The sequence below is a fragment of the Notolepis coatsorum genome (assembly GCF_963971535.1).
Source record: "Notolepis coatsorum genome assembly, chromosome: 15".
Lineage (NCBI taxonomy): Eukaryota > Metazoa > Chordata > Actinopteri > Aulopiformes > Paralepididae > Notolepis > Notolepis coatsorum.
In genome coordinates this window covers 12,913,107-12,938,292 of record NC_140179.1, presented here as the reverse complement: position 1 = coordinate 12,938,292, position 25,186 = coordinate 12,913,107, and the positions used below count along the sequence as shown (strand labels likewise).

Genomic DNA, 25,186 nt, shown 5'->3' with positions numbered 1-25,186 from the left:
AATATTCCCTATTTAGCTAAATGCTTTTCAAACATGCTCATTCATATATACGTTCGTGTGTGTGTGTGTGTTGATTGATTGATTGAATTGATTGAAAAATTTATTAACAGATTGCAGAATGGGTACAGTACAGTACAGCTCAATACATACAATTGTTAAGAGGATGCAGACCTGAGAAAGACTTTCGTCTTGTTTCCATCAGGGTCCCCCATTTTCAATTCATCATATTGATGTGTGTGTGTGTGTGTGTGTGTGTGTGTGTGTGTGTGTGTGTGTGTGTGTGTGTGTGTGTGTGTGTGTGTGTGTGTGTGTGTGTGTGTGTGTGTGTGTGTGTGTGTGTGTGTGTGTGTGTGTGTGTGTGTGTGTGTGTGTGTGTGTGTGTGTGTGTGTGTGTGTGTGTGTGTGTGTGTGTGTGTGTGTGTGTGTGTCTATCGTTTATATAGTAGAATGATAAGTATGGTATTTAAGTATACGGTATGGATTGTGTTCCTAGATCATTACCATCGACGAGGCGAAGCGCAGGCAGAGTTTCGGCAGCTACGAGGGAGAGCTGTCTGTGGACGGGCTGCCCATACTCGCTGACACCAGTTCTCTACTGCAGGACACACACCTGGAGAAGGTAGGTAGTGTGCACACACACACACACACACACACACACACACACACACATACACTAGGGGTGGGAATCACCGGAGGCCTCACACCATACGATATTATCACGATACTTAAGTCACGATACGATAGTATTGCGATTCAAAATATATTGCGATATGCTGAGTATTGCGATATTAATATTGCGATATATTGCGATTTATTGCCTTTTTTCAACTGCAAAGTAAAACTTTGTCAACATGTCAAGTTTTCAGTCTGTTCATCTCACTTCAATCATTTTTATTGCAGCAAATGGGATTTTCTCAAGCAGACAGATGTCAACACTGTGTTGCATGTACCTGACGAACTGAACTGTTTGTATTACAGTCATATTCCAACTTAACTGAATGCACACGTGTGTGTGTGTGTGTGTGTGTGTGTGTGTGTGTGTGTGTGTGTGTGTGTGTGTGTGTGTGTGTGTGTGCGCGCGTGTGTGTGTGTGGACTACTGTACTATTAAGGTATTGAAATGAACAATGCAACTTCCTTATACAAAACAAATTATAAAAGATTTGAGAAAAAAAAAGAAATAATAATAAAATATCGATACTTGGCGTCCTTGTATCGATACAGTATCGCCACGCAAAGTATCGCGATACTATACTGTATCGATATTTTCCCCCACCACTAATATACACACAGTTCACACTGCCTTAGTGCTCACTTCTGAACTGACCCGCCTGCGCAAATTAATAATAAAGAAGATGGACATGACAAATGTCAATCTAGAGTGACGTAAAAGTCCCATGAAAGTCTCATTACTGTAAGAGTTCGGTGTCTCAGCTGGTCGCCCGGTCGTTGGTCATCATCAGCCTCCATCTGGTCTCCTGGGCCCTATTCCTCGTACCTGGTTCAACTAAGTCGATCAAACGTCCCATTAGCCAGATTCAATTAACCCGATGTTTGAATCCAGGCTTTCCCTGTTTCTCGAACGCTGATTCAGTCTTGTTAATTCGAACCAGACTTGATACTCAGGATAATTGCACGCCGGCGCCTCACCTGAAAAGACAGCAGGTGTCGATCGCAGAAATCCTGATTTTCTAACGGCATTGATTGATTGAAAACTTTATAACAGATTGCAGAATGGGTACAATACAGTATGGCTCAATAGCCTCGCCGACAAGTTAAATGCATAATCTATAGGCTAATTTTAAGTCCCTCATTACCCCAATCAATCAGATTATATTTCTTTAAATGTGCCTGCTGGCAGTAGGCTTAATGGAATGAATAATTAAATGAGATCTTGCTAGCGAAAATATTTAGTTCAACTCTTTCAGAATAAGTAGATAAAAACAAGCCCAAAGAATATCTAATTGATACGAATTAATAGAAACTTATGAGGATATCTGTAATGTATGCGCTCAGCTTAGGTATCATGTACTTTATATATAACTACATGGTTCCCAAAGTTTTCAAGGCGCGACCCCCGAAATAACGTGTCAGAGAGGCTTGGAGAGAGTTTATCCAGTTTCACTATTAATCAGGTTTTAATCTGTTTCGGACATCATCCATACATGCATTGAATTGATTAACCTTTGGTTTATACCAGTGACACCTCATGTTCATCATCAGATAACACTAACAGTGCTTGAACAGATAAATGCATTTTCTCAAATTCATTCATCAAAACGTCAAAGGCTCATTAAATTTCTCAAGTCACGTCCACGTCATCAAATCCATCAAACAGCGCATCTCCTAAAACATTTTAATCCCAGTTACAATATCACAATAACGTGTGATATGTGAATATGATTTATTATCAGAATTTTTTGTCTATTATTTTACATTCAAAAGCCCCCTCTAGAAAAACGAAGCACAAAAACATAATTCAGAATGGTGTAATCGGATCTGCGAGGAGAGCTGGCATTTCTTTGCGAGGGTGTGGCCAGGTTATCCAGCTAACTGAACTTAACCCTGCGCTGGAGCAGGTTCAAACTTTCTGATCTGTTGCCATAGTGATTTAGACAATCGCACGTCGGGGAACCGAAAGATCTCACTTATGTCAAGTTATTGTGAAAATTATCCCGCTAACTCAGTTAGCCAGGTACGAGGAACAGGGCCCTGGCCATCTCCGCGTCGTGTATCGTTTTGTATTATGGAGGCAATTGTTTGGTGGAATTCTCACTCCTGCATGCTTTACTGGCTGAAACCCTGTCTCTTCTCCCTCCCGTGCACTCGGAATAACGTACGTTGATAGTTCAGGTCGTATCAAAAAGGATGGTTTATTTACATAAACAACGGTTCTCATCCAGAATGAAGTGAAGTAGGAGGAACAAAGTCTTTAAAGGTCTAAGAAAATAAACTAAATTAATTAAGTTCTATCTCTCTTGGTTGTGCAGCCTATCTCTCTCCCAGCTCGCTCTCCTCGTGGCTCCCCTCCTCTGCCCCCCCCCCCCCCCGCCCCCCTTGCTTGGGGACGACGACAACTGCTCTGTCTGTCTAATGAGAGTGGTATCTCTCTTAAGGAATGCCGACCTTGACTAGCTCACCTGGTCGCCTCGTTGCCTAGGCGACCCGCACCACTATCTTTCTCTCCTGCGTTGCCTAGGCGACCACCTCTTCCCTAGAAAAAGGACTCATACCATCTCTCACAGGCTCCCGGCTCATACCGAAATGGAGTGAACTGTGTCTGTCTAATACAGAGTCGGTCTAAAAGACTAAAACGCCACTTTGCCAGAATTAAAAGGTGTTTACCTACGTACTTTACCTACTTCCTGTTATAATCATTATAAAAACCAGTCATATCTTTCATGTCGCATTGTAAAAGATCAGACCTGTATCTGATTTAGGACCACATTATGAAACTGGCCCAAAATCTCAATTGAAAAGATCAGATTCCATGTGATTTGTGCTGTTGTGAAGAAATCTGATCTGAGTCACATACAGTATGAGCAAAGAAATCAAGATTTGGTTCACTTTCGTCTGTAGTCTGACCGTAGCCATACACACACACACACCAAACACCTTTTATAATATTGACATGTCAAGTTTCAAGTTCAAGTTTCTTTAATAGTTGTCATACAGAAGTACAGAATACTTTCATACAAAATGCTTCTTACTGTTACGCTCCAGAGACTGTGCTAGACAAGATAGTATCAAATAACATAGAAGAAGAAAATAAGGTCACAGTGTTCGGTATAGACATATGTACAATGTTCTGAGTTACCATATAATATACAATACTATGCAGTGTACTAATGTACAGTACTATATAGTGCAAAGCAGAAATGGGATGAGGTACAATTTAGGTACAATTTACAGTAAGGTGTACGAGTTGTAGTGCAATCCTTCATCAATAAATATAAAGTGTGGGGAGTGGGTGCTACAGTGTGTTTGTTTAAAGTGGGTGTGTGCTATAAAGTGTGTGGAGTGGGTGCTACAGTGTGTTTGTTTAAAGTGAGTGTGTGCGTGTGGATGTGTGTGCTATGTGCGTTTGGTGGTTGTTGTTGTGTAGTGTTCATTGTTCGTTTAGCAGCCTGATGGCCTGGGGATAGAAGCTTCTTCTGAGTCTTTCTGTGCTCGCCTTGAGACTCCGGTATCGCTTGCCTGACCGCAGCAGTTCAAAGAGGCAGTTGTTCGGGTGACTGGAGTCTTTAATGATTCTCTTAGCCTTGCCCTTGCAACGCTTGTTGTAAATGTTCTGGAGGGTGGGGAGCCCCCCTCCAATTGTGCGTTCGGCTGAACGTGTCACTCTTTGTAGTCTGCTTCGGTCTTGTGCAGTGCTATTCCCAAACCAGGAGGTGATGTTGCCGGTCAAGATGCTCTCTATTGTACATGAGTAGAAGTTCTTAAGGATCTTCTGACTGACTTGGAACTTCCTTAGGCGCCTGAGGAAGTAGAGGCGTTGTCGTGCCTTCTTCACAACACTGTCAATGTGTGTGGTCCATGTCAAGTCCTCGGATATGTAGGCTCCGAGGTACTTAAAGCTGTTGACTCTCTCAACCGGTGCCCCGTCGATGCTGAGGGGGCTGTAGTCCTTGACCCCCGACCTCCTGAAGTCCACAATCATCTCCTTTGTTTTGCTGACGTTCAGGGAGAGGCTGTTTTCCTGGCACCATCCCGCCAGGACCTTGACCTCTTCCAGGTAGGCCCTCTCGTCGTTGGCAGAGATCAGGCCCACCACCACTGTGTCGTCAGCAAATTTGATGATTGTATTGCTACTCCGCTGAGCCACACAGTCGTGTGTGTACAGGGAGTAGAGGAGGGGACTCAGAACACAGCCCTGGGGGGCCCCTATGTTGAGGGTGATGGATGAGGAGGTGCAGTTGCCTGCTCTCACCACCTGGGGTCTGCCAGTCAGGAAGTCCAAGACCCACTGGCAGAGGTCATAGTTCAAGCCCAGGTCCCTGAGCTTGGCTATGAGTATGGAGGGGACTATGGTATTGAATGCCGAGCTGTAGTCGATGAATAGCATTCTCACATAGTTCCCCTGCCTCTTGTCACTCACAATACTACCCACTTCCTGATGAGAAAATGTTTCAGCGTTAAATAGGGTTGGGTACCGTTCACATTTGAACCGATACCGGTACCTGTGAATTGATACCGGTACCCAGCGGTACCTTTTTCTGTACTTTAGTCTCTAAAAATGTAATCTACCTCCCTCAGTTGTAAAAAATGTGTCCAAACTTCAAATGATTTATTATCATTATTATTTATTTAGAACAATTTGTTAATATGTATATATAATGCAGCGAGCATTGTCTGCATCTAGCTTTGGTTTAAACAGAATTAATAGAAAAAAATATTTAAAAATTAAGATTTTAATAAATTGTTTTTAATTCAAAAAAAAAGATTTGAATGTTTATTTAGACCTCTGTCTCGTCTAATTGTCTGTCCGGTGTCCAGCTTGCGTGTCGCCTGCCGGCCCGTGTGCAGGGCTACCCCTGGAGGCTGGCCTACAGCACCGTGGAGCACGGCACCAGCCTGAAGACCCTGTACAGGAGCCTGGCCCCGGTGGACAGCCCTGTACTGATGGTCATCAAAGACATGGAAAACCAGGTAATGTGTGTGTGTGTGTGTGAACTAGGGCTGCACGATTACCGGTAATCGTAAAAAGAGATTGCAACCTCGATTCATACATCAACAATGCAATCTCAATTTATTCCACCTATCTCTTTGGAAAGATTTTGAACTTGAAATAGGTTGAGTGTCTTAATCCTGGTTGTTTGAATTTATTCCGTGTCTGACCCGTTTAATTTATTCTCTCTCTCCCTCTCTCTCTCTCCCTCTCTGTCTCTCTCTCCCTCACCCTCTCTCCTCTGTCTCTCTCTCTCCCTCTCTGTCTCTCTCCCTCGCCCTCTCTCCTCTGTCTCTCTCTCCCTTGCCCTCTCTCCTCTCTCTGTCTCTCTCTCCCTCGCCCTCTCTCCTCTGTCTCTCTCTCTCCCTCTGTCTCTCCCTCGCCCTCTCCTCTCTCTCTCTCCCTCTCTTTCTCCCCCTCTCTGTCTCTCTCACTCGCGCTCTCTCCTCTGTATCTCTCTCTCTCTGTCTCTCCCTCCCTCACCCTCTCCTCTGTCTCTCTCTCTCTCCCTCTCTGTCTCTCTCTCCCTTGCCCTCTCTCTTCCTCTCTTTCTCGATCTCCCCCTCTCTGTCTCTCTCTCCCTCGCGCTCTCTCCTCTGTATCTCTCTGTCTCTCTCTCTCCCTCTCTGTCTCTCTCTCTCCCTCACCCTCCTCTCTCTCTTTCTCTCTCCCTCTCTTTCTCTCTCTCCCCCTCTCTGTCTCTCTCCCTTGCGCTCTGTCCTCTGTATCTCTCTCTCTCTCCTCTGTATCTCTCTCCCTCTCTGTCTCTGTCTCTCTCCCTCGCCCTCTCTCTGTCTCTCTCTCTCTGTCTTTCTCTCTCTGTCTCTCTCCCTCGCCCTCTCTCCTCTATATATCTATATATCTCTCTCCACCTCTCTCCCCCCTCTCTGTCTCTCTCTCCCCCCTCTCTCTCTCTCCCCCCCTCTCCCCCCCTCTCTCTCCCCCTCTCTCTCTCTTTCTCTCTCTCCCCCTCTCTGTCTCTCTCTCCCTCGCGCTCTCTCCTCTGTATCTCTCTCTCCTCTGTATCTCTCTCCCTCTCTGTCTCTCCCTCCCTCTCTTGTCTCTGTCTCTCTCCCTCGCCCTCTCTCTGTCTTTCTCTCCCTCGCCCTCTCTCCTCTATATATCTATATATCTCTCTCCACCTCTCTCCCCCCTCTCCCTCTGTCTCTCTCTATCTCCCCCCCTCTCTCTCTCCCCCCCTCTCTCTCCCCCCCCTCTCTCTTCCCCCCCCCCCCCCCCCCCCTCCAGGTGTTTGGAGCCTTCTCCACTCATCCCTTCAGACTGAGCGAACACTTTTACGGCACCGGAGAGACGTTCCTGTACAGCTTCTGTCCTGAGATCAAGGTCTGTACTAAAGTCATAATTACACTTCTTGTATTCAGCTACACTTTTATCCAGAGCAGATCAAGGTTTGTACTGAAGTCATAATTACACTTCTTGTATTCAGCTACACTTTTATCCAGAGCAGATCAAGGTTTGTACTGAAGTCATAATTACACTTCTTGTATTTAGCTACACTTTTATCCAGAGCAGCTCAAGGTCTGTACTAAAGTCATAATTACACTTATTGTATTCAGCTACACTTTTATCCAGAGCAGATCAAGGTTTGTACTGAAGTCATAATTACACTTATTGTATTCAGCTACACTTTTATCCAGAGCAGATCAAGGTTTGTACTGAAGTCATAATTACACTTATTGTATTCAGCTACACTTTAGCTACACTTTAGCTCACAGAACACATGTAAACACTCAAATAAGCTAGGTTTGTTCCTCACATTGCAAATCTAATGAAATGGCTTTGTTCTCGATAATAATAATCAAGTATTATTGTACTTTAGGCATGGCCTAGCCATGTGGATTCCTAATTTTCTCTTCTCTCTTCTCTCTTCCTCTCTCTCTCTCTCTCTCTCTCTCTCTCTCTCTCTCTCTCTCTCTAGGTATATCGCTGGACGGGGGAGAACTCTTACTTTGTGAAAGGCAATACTGATTCTCTCCAGATGGGAGGAGGAGGGTGAGTAAATATAACATCTATTGACTAATAATACAAATAATAATTAATTGCATTTATATGCTTTACAATGTAGGGTGGAAATTGCCTCCTTCACCACCACTGGTAGCACCCAACCTTGGGCTACGCAGGCTCAATGGCTACCGTACACTGGCACCCGGCACACATCACACTACACAATGGCTGAACGGCTCAGGAGACACGGATTAGTCAATTAAGGGGAAGGGATGACTAGGTGGCCTTGATGTCAGAGACCTGATTGGGAATTTGGCCAGGAACGTCGGGGGAACCCCCTACTCTTTGCGAATTCAGTCAGGACCTCGGTTTAACGTCTCAGCCAAAGGACAGCAGTCGCAGCTATACAGTGTCCCCTATCACTGTAACAGGGGCATTGTTACTGACTGGTCCAGAGGACAGAGTGCCCCCTGCTGGACAACACCACCACTTTCTGACAGCAGCCTTGACCGGGGCTCGAACCGGTGATCTTCCGATCATGAGTCCAGAGCTCTACTAGAATAGTAGAATGTTTGATGTGATGCCAGGAAACGGCTACAACTCCAGTTGATTTCCTGTTGGGTTTGTTGCTGTGTTTGTTAATATCAAGTCAGTGATATTGAACGGTTTAAGCTAAATAATGCTCCATTTCTATATCTGGGAAGTTCCAAATAATATTTGGTTCCACATCTTTTTCCATCAAAAGTGGTCAGTCAAGGGCGGTTAGGTGGCATAGCGGAGATTGCGTTCGTCACCAACCCCGGAGCTGTGAGCTGGATTCGCCTGTTCGAATCCAGCTCACAGCTCCGGGGTTGTCACCAGCTTGGCTGGCCGTTCACACTAATACAATTGGCAGTATTAGAGGGTGGGAGAAGCTGGCGGGGTGGGTCTGGGTCGTTGTAAACAGCGACTCCTACAGTTCGGTCGGGGCGCCTGCTAAGCGCGGATAGGACTTGAGTGGGATAGTGTGATCCTTCCACACGCTACGCCCTCTCAATGAGAATCCGCGCTGCCAGGTGAAAAGAAGCGGTTGATTGGCTGGACGTGTGTCGGAGGAAGCACGTGATAGCCTCCACTCTCCCAGATGATCTGACTGTGGGGGGTAGGTGCGCAGCGACCAGGAAGGGGATTGGGAATTGGCATACGACTAACATTGGGATGGGAGAAAATCGGAGGAAAATGGAGGGGATTTTTTTTTTTTTTTTTAAATAAAAAAAAAAAAAAAAGTGGTCAGTCAAGATGGCTACAGGAAGTCAGCTGTAGTCGGTTCAGGAACACCGGTTTGTTTTGTTGTCAAGTTGAAACGTCATTAACTAAACTAATAATAATCAACTTTATTTGTATAGCACTTTTTTTTTTTCTTTTTTTTTTTTTTATTATTGCAAAACAAAATTATTAAAAGTCAGTACTCAACACACAATGCATAATGAAACTAACAATTAAGATGGCTAAAATGACATGCAAGCACAGAAACAGAAAGCAAAAAAAATATATAATAATATTTTACCGTATATCCAACGAAATTACCAATTATACCAATGTCTTATACAGGATATACCCCTAATACCTATTATCTAAAACCCTACACACATATGCTCCAGCTCGAACCCCCCCCCCGGACCCCTCCTTGGATAGTACCTCCATTATCCCTCGCTCCTAACCAGACACTACCATTATAAGCTAGCTTTTATTCTCTCCACCACTTCTAACCACATTGACATTTTGGATTCATTGAGACCCAGAATTCTTACTGTAGATATTTCTTGATAAATCACATCGAGATATGTAAGAAACCAAACCTTCCGGCACATTTTTTCCGGTTGAAACCAGCGTGATGCGATCCGCTTTTTAGCTACTGTGATACCCGATAAAACCAATCTCTTTAGCTGTGGATTTACTGCAAACTCAAAAACATCATTCAATAGTAATACAGAGGGGTGTACTGGTATATTCCAAGATACAAGTTTTGATAATTGTTGGGTCACATCTTTCCAGAATGCCTTAACTGGTGGGCAGTCCCAATACATGTGCATAAATGTCCCTTCGTCTCCATTTGTACATTGGGAGCATTTGGAGTCTTGTTTAAGACCCATTCTGTTCAGTCTTATAGGAGTCAAGTATGTCCTGTGAATATAGTTAAGATTGATTTGTTGATGGTCCGGGTTCCTTGATGTAAGTCGGACATTTGCCGTATAGCACTTTTCATACAGAAATTGCAGTTCAAAGTGCTTCACAGCAGTAAAAAATACAGGCATAAGCGAGCATAAAAAAGATAGAGAGGTAGCAAGTGTGTTTCACATTAGGATCTAGCATCCCAATAGGCCTCTCTGTTTAAGGTTTCATTCAGTAATAAAAATAATAAAATAGAATAGACGAGTAAAAAAAGTGCAGTTTGATTCAATACTAAAAAGAATAAAATAGAATAAGATCAAACTTTTATTCAAGTCTTTATTCATAGCACACATTGCAACATAGTCATGCAGTGTTTCCCACAGGATTTTGTGAGACTGGTGGGTGAATCTCGGACCCTCGGGTCCGGGGGCATGCTCCCCCGGGAATATCTTTTTTGGTACATTTGAAAGTTAACCCATTCTCCGCCATTCACGCGTTAAGGCGGCTTTCTCCGCCATGCGTTGTCTGCCAATAACTCCGTAAGGCGTTTTTGAGATCAATATTTCATATTTTTGTCATGGTATTCATATTTCACCCACAGAGTCTTGGGTGATGCTGTCTGGGCCATCACAACTCTGCAACGCTTCAATACCGCCACCTCGTGGCCGATCGACGAGTTGCCAAACCGAAAGTGCTCTGTCCATCCCCTATTTTCGTCCGGCCACTCGCTTATCGTCCCGGGGCTCAATACAGACACCGTCGATATGAATCTTTGCCATAACTCAATAATCAACATGATTTGGACGTGTATTAGTAATATACAAACCGGAAATGGATCGCATCGATCAACATCCCATAATAGCGATCTTTTTGCTCCACTCTCATCGCCCAACGCTACGAGGAGACTGGGGTGAGTTTCAGCGTTTTTCTTTACCATTTTCGATACAAACTGCTCTGATCAATATATCACCCATACTACACGAATCATTTAACGTCGGTCATTGAATTATAAACGACCCCCCCCCCCCCTCTGTTCACCCGCAGATGACCAGTCATGACGTTTAGGACCATGTACAGTTGAAATTTTTAATATAACGTTGATCAGTATCAAACTGCATTTGATCATCTAATGTATGCATTTATGCCTATATCTCACGTTCTATGAAATACTGCAGAAAACGATAAAAACATATTTATACTCTAGACGGTATTTTAGTATGAATGTGTGAATGAAAAAGTTAAACGTTCCTACATCCTGAACGATAGATAATTGATGTTGAATGGGCCATAGTAATGTCAATTTAGCAATACAATTAAAAAAGTTATAGCCCTGCAAAGAAGGTGAACATCTCCATAGACTTATAGCGCTGGCAGAGAGGGTACAATGATGGGTACAATGCCCGGCAGAGAATGGGTTAAATGCATCAATCTGGTGCACTTTGAGAGCAACATAAAGAGGCTAGATCTACGATGAACTTTGTGCTCAAAACCCAAAATCGACTGTCACTAGAGCATACATTTGAGCCATCAAAGAAATGAAGCAAAAGTGGTTACCTGTGTTGAACTGGTTTATTTTTTAGAAAATACAAATATATACTGGATTACTATTACGACTACTACCACTGCCAATACTACGGATACATCCCTATTGGCAAACTTTATATTAAAAAAATAATTTATAATTTTTTTGTATAGACAAATTAGCGGGCTGCCACAGTCTAGGTAATTAATGGGAAACACTGGTCATGCAGCGACACACACATGCGATGGGTGACACAGTATAGGAAACACATGCATGGATTTCTTTTTGCAGGCTGTTAGACCCGGAAATAGGTGCTGAACTTGCCGTCCCACGATTGGCGCACATGTCACATGACCAGAAACGCGCGTGGCCAATCAGAGCGCAAAACTCGAACGCGGAAACACAAATTTGTTGTCTTAAGTATAGACGCATCCCGTCATTCTTCCCCCCAAGGGCAGCCAGGAGCTGACATGGTTTGTGTCTGTACCGCCTCTGATACAAAATGGCTCTGTGTCTGTACCGCCCCTGGTACAAAATGGCTCTCTGTCTGTACCGCCTCTGATACAAAATGGCTCTGTGTCCGTACCGCCCCTTACACAAAATGGCTCTGTGTCCGTACCGCCCCTGGCACAAAATGGCTCTGTGTCCGTACCGCCTCTGGCACAAAATGGCTGTGTCCGTACCGCCCCTGGCACAAAATGGATCTGTGTCTGTACCGCCCCTGGCACAAAATGGCTCTGTGTCTGTACCGCCCCTGGCACAAAATGGCTCTGTGTCTGTACCGCCCCTGGCACAAAATGGCTCTGTGTCTGTACCGCCCCTGGCACAAAATGGCTCTGTGTCCGTACCGCCTCTGGCACAAAATGGCTCTGTGTCCGTACCGCCCCTGGCACAAAATGGCTCTGTGTCTGTACCGCCTCTGGCACAAAATGGCTCTGTGTCTAGGGACGTAACTATGGGGGGGGACACCGGGGACATGTCCCCGGCATGGTTTCAGAATGCAGTTATTGTTCCCCCCACATTTTTACCGTCCAAAGATAATGCATGGATAATAAACGGACACGCGACCGCGGCGACCAGCACTAGGACCACACACGGAAAATTGCTGATTGTCTCTGAGGTGAGTCTCTGATGACCTGTCCTGAGCTATTATTATGCAAAGATGAGTAGATGGGGGTCGCATTTTTGCCCTGCACGGGCCAAGTACCCACCCGCTACAGTACTCGTCTTTGCATAATAATAGCTCGGGTCGTCAGCCGAGGTGTGTGTTCAAATATGTCATCACATACACGGTATAAACAGAGATAAGATAAGACAGTATGTGTCCTACCTGCATGCAACAAAACGCAAGGATGGCACCGTCGCCCAAGAGGAGAAAGCTACTTCTTCAAAGCAAACTAAGTTTTGCTATGCTGTCGCCGGCGCCTCGTAGTTTATTATTATTTGTCACAACAAAATACAGAATACTTTTTGATGAAATGCTTGTTTCTGTATGAGCCCAGTGTGTCGTTTACATGGAGAAATGACGCCACCGCCTGGGGAAATGCGGTATTGCACACCTGGTATTTTTTTTTTAAATCGAGGTAAAATGCGACGTCACTGACCACGCCCCCAAATCTGTCCCCTGCACCACTATCAACAGAGTTACGCCACTGTCTGTGTCCGTACCGCCTCTGGCACAAAATGGCTCTGTGTCCATACCGCCTCTGGTACAAAATGGCAGTTAGGAATTTGGACGGAAGTGGACGGTCACAAGTCTAAAGGGATATTCTTAGCTTTTATATAAACATACATTTTTTATATCTTGACCTCTTTTCTAATTCCTTCTGTTTCTCTCTCCCTCCCTCCCTCCCTCCCTCCTCCTCCTATCCCCCCCTCAAGTGGTAATCTGGGTCTCTGGCTGGATGCCGGGTTGTACCGTGGCACTACCAATAGCTGTGCCACCTTCAACAACCAACCCCTCTCCACCCAGCAGGACTTCAACATCCACAGCCTGGAGATCTGGAGCTTCGAGTAGCTGCAACCGACCACGGCCTACATCCACTCGCTCTGCTCCACAGCCCCAGGCCTCCTGACTCCTAGCCTTTATACACCACTAGGGGGCAACCATACCTAACCAAATAACCACTGTACCATACACCGAGACGTGACCAGTGAGGAGGAGCTTTACTAACTAGGCCTGTCCAGTCCTTACGCAGGCAGGCTTGAGATGTTAAGTAAACTGGATGTGTTGGAAAAAGGTGGTCTCTGTGATTTCTCATTTTTGAAGGTCTCGCCAGATGGATTCCTTTCACTGCCACACGACAGAAGGTTAACCCTTTACTATCACACAACCGACGGTCGTGTGGCAGTGAAAGGGTTAACCTGTGTATTGTCACAGTGAAAGGGTTAACCGTTTGGTGGTGCGGCAGTGAAAGGGTTCATTGTTTCTGGTGGTCGTCGGGAAGGACAGTGTTTTTTTCGGCAGGGCTAGGTGTCGACCTCTTTGCCGACGTGGCCAGGTGGGCTCAGGCTGTTTGTTCCTTTCGGTGTATCTTGTTTGTGGTTGCTTGGCGGAGGTGGAATTGTGAAGAAATGTTACTGGTCTTATTTTCTTCTCACTTCATTGGCTGCTTTTTTAGACCTCCCGCAATGCCTCCAGCTATCCCAGCATGCACCCTGCCTTACCACCACCATTATGCTCCCCGGGGAGAAGAAGAGGAGCCAGATGGTGGGGAGAGATTTGTTTTTGACCTGTTGGATTGAAATAATTGCACTCAGCTGAAGTTACTGTTAAAGGAGAAAAAAAAATCTAGCTGGCATAAGGTGACTGTATGGAAAATAAGACACCCAATAACACTATAGGTAAATTTGTCCATAATTAATTGTGAATGTCATTTGTATTCACTGGGGATATACTCTCGATTTACAAAATGTAACCTTTTAGTATATTTCCGCGCACATAGGAAATGTTATGTGGGGGGATGTTATGTGGGGGGATGTTTTGAGGTCAAACAGTTGAGAATTCAGTTCTCTTAACCGAATCTGCATCCTCCAACTGACGTCCACTCTCAAACGCATGAAGAGGAATAATTGTTTACAATGAGGGGAGTCGCATGTCCACCAAAGACCGCCTTGTTGTCATTATGTCGAATCGTAGATTTAATTCATGAGGATGTTCCATTACCTTTCCTTATTACAGTATGTAACGTACATTCCACCCATGCAATCCAACAGTTAACCAAGGAGGAAGTGTTGAGGTGAAGATTTACAATGACCAAATGTGTTCTTTTTGATTTTATCCATTTTATTTCATTTAAATTCTTTCTTTGTGCATTTTATTACGTTTTTATATATAATTTTCAATTTTTATTTTTATAAAGAATGTTGAAATTTTATTTTTTTTCTTCTTATTTATACCTAAATGTTCTATTGAATGTTTCTGTTCCGTTATCTGATATGACATAACGGCAGCACTAGAGGAGACTTCTGATAGCATATTCAATCAATGTATCCTCTTTAGTTTTTTAGTTTTGTTGTATTTTTGTTGTATGTGTGGTCAGCATTGTCTTTTAGTGTTGTCTAAACATGTCTCTTTTGCACTGCAGGATTTTTTTAAACATCTCTTTTTGTTCCGTGAAAAAAAAAATCATGGCCCTGTTTTAATAACCGCAGCCTTTTTAAATGTAAACCCACCACTGAATGTTGATTGATCACCACTACATATACATAAAGGGAAGCTCTCTAACCCAATATTACAACTTTGACATCCGCTTTATATTACTGGATGGGGAAAAAAAGGGATGTAAAGTTTGATCTTAACGCACTCTGATGTCATACCACTAACTAACCAGTAGCCCAGTTGCTTCACACTAATACAAAGGAAAGGAGGCGTTGAATTACAGCCAAGCCCGTGTTTCACTTGGATCTCATCTGTAATGCATGAATATACAACTTTGAAAAATATAGAAATATCATTGCTATATTATCTCTCCCCCACTAATAGCCGATGATGCTTCATGTGAAAGGGTGTTTTTTTGTGTTTTTTTAGATGTTGAGTGTTTGTAACTGAATGCTCCCAAAGTATTATTTCCTATGTGAAGCCCAAACCTGTCCTATTCTGTGATTTCACCAATATATTTATTGTGTTATTATTGCTGCCACGTTTAAAGCTGAATAAACATAAGTTGTCTATCTTTATTTTATATATTATGCTTTGCCATTATGTTGGCTTAATTCATATTATGTGAAACTGACAGTCTTGATACATAGAAAAAATTTTAATTACAATTTTGTCACGGGGAAAAATACCAATACTAGTAAAACATTTAAAGAAAGCCTTAGTCAAGCCAAGGCTATTATCAGGGTAGGATCATCCTTTACTTTCGTCTATTGTACTTGCCATGATGAGAATAAAACGAAAGTAGGGCATTTCCTGAAGCTTGTATTGACTGCAGTCGACACACTACTAGACGGTTATCGGACACACCAAAACAATACTTGGCATGACTGCTTATGATGGAAGCTGTATGTTCTGTGTGATAGCAAACGGCCAAGACAAAAACACGGACATTCTTCAAATGGTAATGTCAAATCAAATCATCATATATTGTCATAGATGTGGGTGGGTTGCATCTGTTGTGCGTAAACCTAGTTTAGGTACCGGTTTATTATCTGATGCTACAGTTGTGTAACTTAATTGGAGGATGTACTGTACTGGATGTACATATCTTTCTAAAGTATAAAGATATCTGTTCACTCTGCTGCCATCTTCATAACGCCGACTAACAAGACCAGACGCCGAAAGTATCCGAATGGAGAGTCATCCATATCTATAATAATATAATTATAACATAACCGATAAATAATTGAGAATGAATACATTTTGACGGAGCGTTTCTATTGTTAGTTTCTATTATTGTTTGTTATTATGACGGCGCAACTTCTCTAACTGGTTCAGCGGCGCACCGCGCCCAGGAAACTCAATAGTATCCACCTGCAGAACGTCAGCGCAGGTACAGGTGCTCCCATAGTCGAGCGGACTACACGGACCGGGACTGGACTCTGCGGAGGTCCACTGGACTCTGAAGTCCCCGCGCTGTCAGGCCCCTCAGGAATTTGTGAGCAAAAGTATAGTTACTGTAAAGATTGTAGTCTACTATCATTAAGACACTTGGATAGGACCTATCATTACAGTTACTGGCTGTACAATACTGCTGTAGGCCTATAATACTTGTAATAATGTAAATAAGTAAGGCAATTGAAATATAACAGAACTTGCGGCATCATATTGTTAATTTTGTTGTTAAAATCTGCAGTACAGGGTCCCCCATTTTCAATTCATCATAAATGTACAGTTCCCTCCCCCTTGTATATATTTACTGTATGTCACAAATGTAACAGTACTGCATTGAGTATGTCATAAATGTCATTATGAATTGAAAATGGGGGACCCTGATGTAAACAATACGAAAGTCTTTCTCTGGTCTGCATCCCCTTAACAATTGTGTGTATTGAGCCGTACTGTATTGTACCCATTCTGCAATCTGTTAAATAAAGTTTAAATAAATGCATAGATGAATTGAAAATGGGGGACCCTGATGTAAACAAGACGAAAGTCTTTCTCTGGTCTGCATCCCCTTAACAATTGTGTGTATTGAGCTGTACTGTATTGTACCCATTCTGCAATCTGTTAATAAAGTTTTCAATCAATCAATCAATCAATCAATCAATCATCGCGGATCTGCCCGCACAGTGCAATACTCCAATTCAGCCATTGGGTGGGTGGCGCTGCTGAGCGGGCCTGTGACGGTCTCGTGACCCAAATTCCTGAGGGGCCTGACAGCGCGGGGACTGAGAGTGCTGCGCTGACGTTCTGCAGATGGGTGCTTCTCAGGAAACTCGGACCAAATCATCTCACGTGACACTACTCAGCCAATCAAATATGAGCATTTCCATACGCGTCGCGACTCTAGTCGATAAAATACACAGTCGAGACAGACAACTGTCAAAATGTGGTCATCATTATTAAAAAGTAATTTCACATCCCGTGCTCTAAAACGAGAAACGCACACTGAACAAAATAAAGTGGGGGAATGGAAAATAATAGGGAAAGAAAGATAAAAGAACAATAAAATTGTTATGTGTTTATTATAAAATTGGTTGAAATTTCGATTTAGTTTTTTAAGAATTAATATTCAGAGTTCATTGTATTGTTTACACTGCTTATTTTTTATCTTTACTATTAATTTTATATTTATGTCTGCTATTACCATGCCTGTACCTCCCCTCCCTGGGTTTGATTGAATTGATTGATTGAACATTTTAATTAACAGATTGCAGAATGGGTACAGTAGCCTACAGTACGGCTCAATACACACAATTGTTAAGGGGATGAAGACCAGAGAAAGACTTTCCTCTTGTTTACATCAGGGTCCCCCATTTTCAATTTATAATGTGTAAATGTAAAATAGAGTCCATTCTCTTCGGGTCAAATAACAAACTCGGCAAGACAAACGACTTCTCTGTTACAGTGGGTGACAATATTGTCACAAGGAAAGATGAAATTACATACCTAGGTTCCATCCTAGAATCAAATCTTTCCTGTGACAAAATGGCAAACAATGTAATCAAAAAAGTCAACCAACGAACAAGATTCTTGTACCGGATCTCCTCTCTGGTAAACAAGAATACCCTGAAGACTCTGGCAGGAGCACTCATTCAAGGGTACTACGACTATGCTTGCACCTCATGGTACCAAAGCACCTCAAAGGCGCTAAAAACTAAATTACAAACATCACAAAACAAACTGGTCAGACTACTGCTTGACCTTACACCTAAAACACACCTCCTCACCCTTGCCCACTTTGACAACCTAGGATGGCTTAGAGTAGACGAGAGTACAGCAACTTGCAATGGGCCTGGTCTACAAGATACACTACACCACTAAGGTACCCATGTACATGTCAAAATACCTCCCAAAGGTCAGTGAATACCACGATCACAACACCAGAGGGAGCTCCACAAATCATGTTAAACCCAGATTCGGCTCAAACAAGGGACTAAACACGTTTAGCAATTATGCCACATCAATGTGGAACGCCCTACCCAAAGGAATGTGAATCACTACCCACTTTCAAAAACACTCTCAAAAAACACCTACAGGAGACTGCAATTCGAAACTGGCCCCTGTAAATGTCCTAACACAACCCCCTCCAATTGTACAGTAAATGACCAAGTATGGTCTTGTCAATATTCCAATGTACAGTTTTGCTTGTACAGTGTCCCCCCCCCCACCCCCCCCCCCCCCCCCCCACCCCCCACTCCTACCCAACCTCCCCCCCACCCAACCACCTCCAATGTACAGTTTGGTAATGAAATATCAAAATAATGTTCAATAAGATGTACTTGTGTTTTACAATTTAAATCCTCTAATATTGGACGGGTCTTGTATTTACCTCAGCTGCAAAGAGCACCAGGCCTTTATTAGAGAGAGGCTTATATAAGAGGCAGGCCTTCATTTAAAAAAATTACACTCATGGACATAATCCATTCTATTTTTTAATATGTACATTGTCTGTCTACGTTTATTTAGACTAACATTGGTATTTAAATATTGAGTGCAGTTGAGCAATTGTGAAACTGTGGTGGATTAACGTAATTCACACACTGAAGTTGGAACTGTCTATACTAGGTTGCGGGGCCCGCACGGACCATTTTGCGTGTGGTACCTTCTCGACTCTACCTGAGTCGAATCGAGTTGACATGCATGCATCATGATCTGTAATGTCAACTGGACAACGCCAGCCCCGCCTGCCAACGGCATATAGATAGCGAACGTTAACTAGCGTTTGCAAACGAAGCCAACGTCATCCAGCCGACACCACAGATCTAGCTATGATGACAACGTTAGCTAACGCTAATGCTAATGCTAACGCCAACGTTAATGTAGTCAGTGTAGCGGGAACGGTAGAGAAAGGCAGCACTTCATTTGCATTGGCAAGAGTTTATCTCATTCTATATCACGGCACGAAGAAGAAATAAAAAAAATTATAAGAGGCCCGTCCTCTATTTGAATACCCTCCACTATTAGAGGATTTACGGTACATCAGCTAATGTAATTGGCTCCCAGACCCAACTTTGAGAATAGATTAACGGCGATAATTATTTTATTGCGCGATAAGAGTCCGCCGTTAACTTAGGCGTTAACGGCCCGGCCTTATAAAAAATATATACATCCGAAGGGGAAGAAACTGTACATTGGTGGGGGAGGATTTGGACATTTACGGTGGCCAGTTTCTAATTGCAGCCACCCGTAGGACAGGTGTTCTTTGAGAGCGGTTTTGAAGGAGGGTAGGGATTCACATTCCTTTACGGCTGTGGGTAGGACGTTCCACATTGATGTGGCATAATTGCGAAACGTGTTTAGTCCCTTGTTTGAGCCGAATCTGGGTTTAACATGATTTGTGGAGCTCCCTCTGGTGTTGTGGTCGTGGTATTCACTGACCTTTGGGAAGTATTTCGACATGTACATGGCTTCTCTGGGTGAGGAGCACTCTGTCAGTAGTGGAGTAGAGAGTAAGAGTAGGGACTTATTTCGGGGTCGAATCGGGTAAAATTATTTCCCAGAAATTCTGTTTAGACCCTGGTCCCCGCGGTGCAAACGCTGAGTTGCTAAATGTCCCAGTCCCTGCGGTCGAAATAGAGCTTAACCCTTACCCTTTCACTGCCACACTACCAAAGGGTTAACCCTTTCACTGCCACACTACCAAAGGGTTAACCCTTTCACTGCGACAATACAAAAGGTTAACCCTTTCACTGCGACAATACAAAAGGTTAACCCTTTCACTGCCACACGACAAAGGGTTAACCCGTTCACTACCACACTACAGATGGTTAAACTTTAATTAATACATTTTACAATTAATTAATTGAATAAACAGTCAGAAGCCTCAGTAGCGTGTGGAAGACTAACGGTAGTAGCCTGGAGTCAGACTAACCTGCCCATGTGCTGTCGGAAGCCTCAGTAGCGTGTGGAAGACTAACGGTAGTAGCCTGGAGTCAGACTAACCTGCCCATGTGCTGTCGGAAGCCTCCTTTTGTGTGGCTGCTGACAAGGCCTGATCAGTTCCTGGTGTGGGTGATTCACCAGCTGTATTGACGAGGCCTGATCAGTTCCTGGTGTGGGTGATTCACCAGCTGTATTGACGAGGCCTGATCAGTTCCTGGTGTGGGTGATTCACCAGCTGTATTGACGAGGCCTGATCAGTTCCTGGTGTGGGTGATTCACCAGCTGTATTGACGAGGCCTGATCAGTTCCTGGTGTGGGTGATTCACCAGCTGTATTGACGAGGCCTGATTAGTTCCTGGTGTGGGTGATTCACCAGCTGTGGCTGCTGATTAGGCCTGAATCGCTCCCATCACATAGGCTAACGGTACTTTCCTTGGGTAATATCAGGAAATGGCAAAACATTCAATAGAAATATGTTGCCAGCTTGAATACTTTACTAGCTACGTGATTTACATGATGTTATTAATCACGAAAAAGAGACAAGAAATACAATAAAAAATGTATCTCGAGAATAACTCTCTCCAACACATGTCTTGGACAGAGCGACGAGCTGGTCTGCTTCCGGGATGTATACCCTGTTGCTCCCCATCATTACCTGGTTATACCACGACGTCACATCAAGGACTGTTTCTCCATGAAACTCCTGGGAGATGTCAGTCTTGGTGAGTATACAGCGAAATGGGCGGCTAGGGGAGTCCTCCATATACAGTATGTGTGTTTTATATTAAATTATTATTTTTTTATTTAAGTAACAATGCCAACATTTTCCTAAATACGCTTCTCCAGAGTCAGACAAGAATATAGATACTAATGTCCTCTCTGCAAGCACATTTTTTTCCCCTATTATTTTGCTGCTATGTTGAGGGAAAATAATACCCAAATATTTAAGACCTTCAGTAGGCCACTGAAACGCCCCGGCCTGGAAGCGTCTATGCCTTCTACAACGCTGTTCGGTTTCCGGGTTCCTCTGATTGGCCACTAAGCCCACGTGACCCTACGCTAGCACGGCCCCCCTTATCGCCGCCAGTTATCGCTTACGCCCGCGCATGAGCCGCGACAAGCCCCTTCAATGACAGAGCTCTCATATTTGCGAATGCATAAACTATATCTATGTCTAATATGGCCGTCGCTTATCAATGACTTGTTTTGTTTACATCAGGGTGAACGCTGTTGCATTCGCAAATATGAGAGCTCTGTCAATTGATAAGCGACGGCCATATTAGACACATAGCCATAATTTAAGATATAGTTTATGCATTCGCAAATATGAGAGCTCTGTCATTGAAGTGGGTGGTGGCAGCGTAACAGCGTTCACCCTGATGTAAAGTAGCGATTTTTTATTGGTTTGTCATGACAAACCAATTACATAATCCAACATATGTGTAAAGAAACAACATATTCCAGTTAACGGTATATTTTTTTAATGATTCATTACGGTATAAATTAGGCTAACTGGAGCTGCGTATTGCTGGCTCTCATATTTGCGAATACAACAGCGTTCACCCTGATGTAAACAAAACAAGTCTTTGATAAGCGACGGCCATATTAGACACATAGCCATAATTTAAGATGTCGTTTATGCATTCGCAAATATGAGAGCTCTGTTATTGAAGGGGCTTGTCGCGGCTCATGCGCATGCGCGGGCGTAAGCGATAACTGGTGGCGATAAGGGGGGCGTGCTAGCGTAGGGTCACGTGGGCTTAGTGGCCAATCAGAGGAACCCGGAAACCGAACAGCGTTGTAGAAGGCATAGACGCGGCCTGGAAGAGACTTTTTGGAAGTTAGGGGCAGAGCCTCCGACTTTTCCCAGTTGACCTTATACCCAGATAATTTGGAGAATGATTCCAACATTTCTAGAAGTGCTGGGATTGATCTAACAGGATCTGAGGCTAGCCATAGTACATTGTCTGCGTAAAGTAGTAATTTATGTGTAGTTTCTTTAATTTTGATTCCCTGGATGTCTGGGTTTTTCCGAATGGCTATTGCAAAAGGTTCGAGAGCTAAGCAGAAGAGTCCTGGCGAGAGTGCAGAACCCTGTCTGGTGCCTCTGCCTAATTTAAAGTAGCATGATATACAGCCATTTATTTTGACTACAGCCTCTGGTTCTTTATATAGAATTTCTCATAAATGTCTGGCCGAATCTTCTTCCTTTTAATTGGATTTCCTAGTCCATTAACATTCCAGGTAGAGTAGCACAACATTAACACATATAGAGACCATATTCCTTACTTACTTACTTACGCCTGCTACCCCTTCTGGGGCATAGGCCGTCAACAAGTGATCTCCAAGCATCTCTGTCTTGAGCTGTTCTCTCCAGTTGGTTCCAGGTCATCTTCATGGTCTTGGTGTCTGCCTCCAGGTCTCTGCGCCAGGTGTTTCTTGGGACCATATTCCTTACTGTATCAATATTTGAGATAGATCGGTGCAATGTCCCTAAAGATATTGTCAGATGCCTACATGCTGAAGAAAAAAAATAGACAGAAGACATCCACAGATAATCTGTAAAGAGTGAATCATACATTATAACGTTAAGACATATAACAAGATTAACCCTTTCACCACCACACTACCAAATGGTTAACCCTTTCAGTGCCACACGACAAAGGGTTAACCCTTTCACAACCACACTACAGAAGGTTAACCATTTCACTACCACACTACAAAAGGTTAACCTTCTGTAGTGTGGTAGTGAACGGTTTAACACATTAGACAAAAAAGATGTTTGTCCATTGTTTGGAGCCTGTGGGCTCTTTCCATTTCAAATCCGCCCGGAGGGAGGTCAATATCCAGGGTGTTTGAGATAAACGTATTCATGAGTTCAGGATTTAGGACTGGCCATAGCACAGAATCAGCCCTCCTTAAAGTTTCAAATGACCTACTCCTCGCCGCTGACAACCGTGACTGCTCTATTTTAATGCTGCTTGACCTCAGCGCAGCTTTCGACACTGATCACAACATTCTACTAGATCGTCTCCAACATGGGGTTGGTGTCAGTGGCACTGCACTAGCATGGTTCTCCTCCTATCTCACAAATAGAAGCTTTGCTGTCAACATTGCCAACTGCTCCTCCCCCTCAACCTCCCTCTCCTGTGGGGTCCCACAAGGGTCCATCCTTGGCGCTAAAAACAAAATTACAAACATCTCAAAACAAACTGGTCAGACTACTGCTTGACCTTACTCCTAGAACCCACCTCACCCCTGCCCACTTTGACAACCTAGGATGGCTTAGAGTAGACAACAGAGTACAGCAACTTGCAATGGGCCTGGTCTACAAGATACACTACACGACCAAGGTACCCATGTACATGTGAAAATACTTCCCAAAGGTCAGTGAATACCACGATCACAACACCAGAGGGAGCTCCACAAATCATGTTAAACCCAGATTCGGCTCAAATAAGGGACTAAACACGTTTCGCAATTATGCCACATCAATGTGGAACGCCCTACCCAAAGCTGTAAAGGAATGTGGATCACTACCCCACTTTCAAAACCTCTCTCAAGGGACACCTACGGGAGACTGCAATTCAACACTGGCCCCTGTAAATATCCTAACCCAACCCCCTGTACAGTCATTTACCTAGTATGGTTTTGTCAATAGTCCAATGTACAATATTGTTTGTTTGTACAGTGTCTCCCCCCCCCCCCCCCCTCAATGTACAGTTTTGCTTGTTTATACAGTGTGCCCCCCCCCCCCCCAACCACCTCCAATGTAGATTACCCAGTATGGTTGTCAATATCCCAGTGTACCCAACCCCCCCACCCAACCTCCTCCAATGTACAGTTTCTACGTCAAATGTATATACTCCCTTTTCCTGACTCCTTCTGTATCACAAACAGTACTGTATTTGCAAATCTGGTATGTCATAAATGTATAGATGTAGCAGTACTGACTATCTGTATGTCATGTATGTCATATATGTCCTGATGAATTGAAAATGGGGGACCCTGATGTAAACAAGACGAAAGTCTTTCTCTGGTCTGCATCCCCTTAACAATTGTGTGTATTGAGCTGTACTGTATTGTACCCATTCTGCAATCTGTTAATAAAGTTTCCAATCAATCAATCAAAACTCCCTCTGGTATTCCAACACATCTCAAATTGTTTCTTCTGTCTCGGTCTTCAGCTTCAGCTAGTTTATCCCTCAGCATTCGTATATCATCTTTTGTGGCACAACACCAGAGGGAGCTCCACAAATCATGTTAAACCCAGATTCGGCTCAAACAAGGGACTAAACACGTTTCGCAATTATGCCACATAAATGTGGAACGCCCTACCCAAAGCTGTAAAGGAATGTGAATCACTACCCACTTTCAAAAACACTCTCAAAGAACACCTATGGGCTATGGGAGACTGCAATTCGAAACTGGCCCCTACAAATGTCCTAACCCAGTTGTGCGACCAAGTATGGCTTTGTCAGTATTCCAATGTACAGTGTACAGTGTCCCCCACCCACCCCCTACCCAACCCCCCCCCCCCCCCCCCCCCCCCCTCCAATGTACAGTTTTAGGGAATTTTAGGGAACACCATCTAAAATTGTATTGAGGGAACTTTGGGCTGAGGGAACATCTGTCTAACATTGTACTATTGAGGGAACTGGCCAAGGGAACGCAGCGATCCAATATTGAACATGCAATGTAGTCCTCATTCTCCTGCTCTATTTAAAAAAATATATATTGAGAAATAACTTGATTGATGGAATAATTCATTAATTAGCCTAGTTATTGGTTAGTAATTGAGGCATTTGCTTGACAGGTGAGAGGATGGCTGAAATGGGGAAAGCTGTCCTGAGAGCTCATGGCATCACCGATATGAAGGACATAAGGTAAAA

At 43.6% G+C, this 25,186-nt stretch overlaps 2 protein-coding genes across 3 annotated transcripts in view; both read left to right on the top strand.

Annotated features, from left to right (window-relative positions):
- ncoa7b (nuclear receptor coactivator 7b) overlaps window positions 1-15,440 on the top strand; it is a 96,048-nt gene extending 80,608 nt beyond the window's left edge. For both annotated transcript variants that reach the window (XM_084330607.1, XM_084330606.1), the window contains exons 13-17: window positions 494-619; window positions 5,496-5,648; window positions 6,916-7,011; window positions 7,607-7,680; window positions 13,187-15,440. In XM_084330607.1, the coding sequence (XP_084186733.1) occupies window positions 494-619; window positions 5,496-5,648; window positions 6,916-7,011; window positions 7,607-7,680; window positions 13,187-13,322 (585 nt within the window). In that variant the 3' untranslated portion in view covers window positions 13,323-15,440. The remainder of the gene's footprint in view (window positions 1-493; window positions 620-5,495; window positions 5,649-6,915; window positions 7,012-7,606; window positions 7,681-13,186) is intronic.
- Window positions 15,441-15,736: 296 nt separating this feature from the next.
- The window catches only part of LOC311241672 (uncharacterized protein), a 26,425-nt gene continuing 16,975 nt past the window's right edge, over window positions 15,737-25,186 (top strand). The window contains exons 1-3 of the mRNA XM_084330549.1: window positions 15,737-15,867; window positions 20,896-21,016; window positions 25,111-25,180. Coding sequence (XP_084186675.1) covers window positions 15,790-15,867; window positions 20,896-21,016; window positions 25,111-25,180 — 269 coding nt within the window. The 5' untranslated portion in view covers window positions 15,737-15,789. The remainder of the gene's footprint in view (window positions 15,868-20,895; window positions 21,017-25,110; window positions 25,181-25,186) is intronic.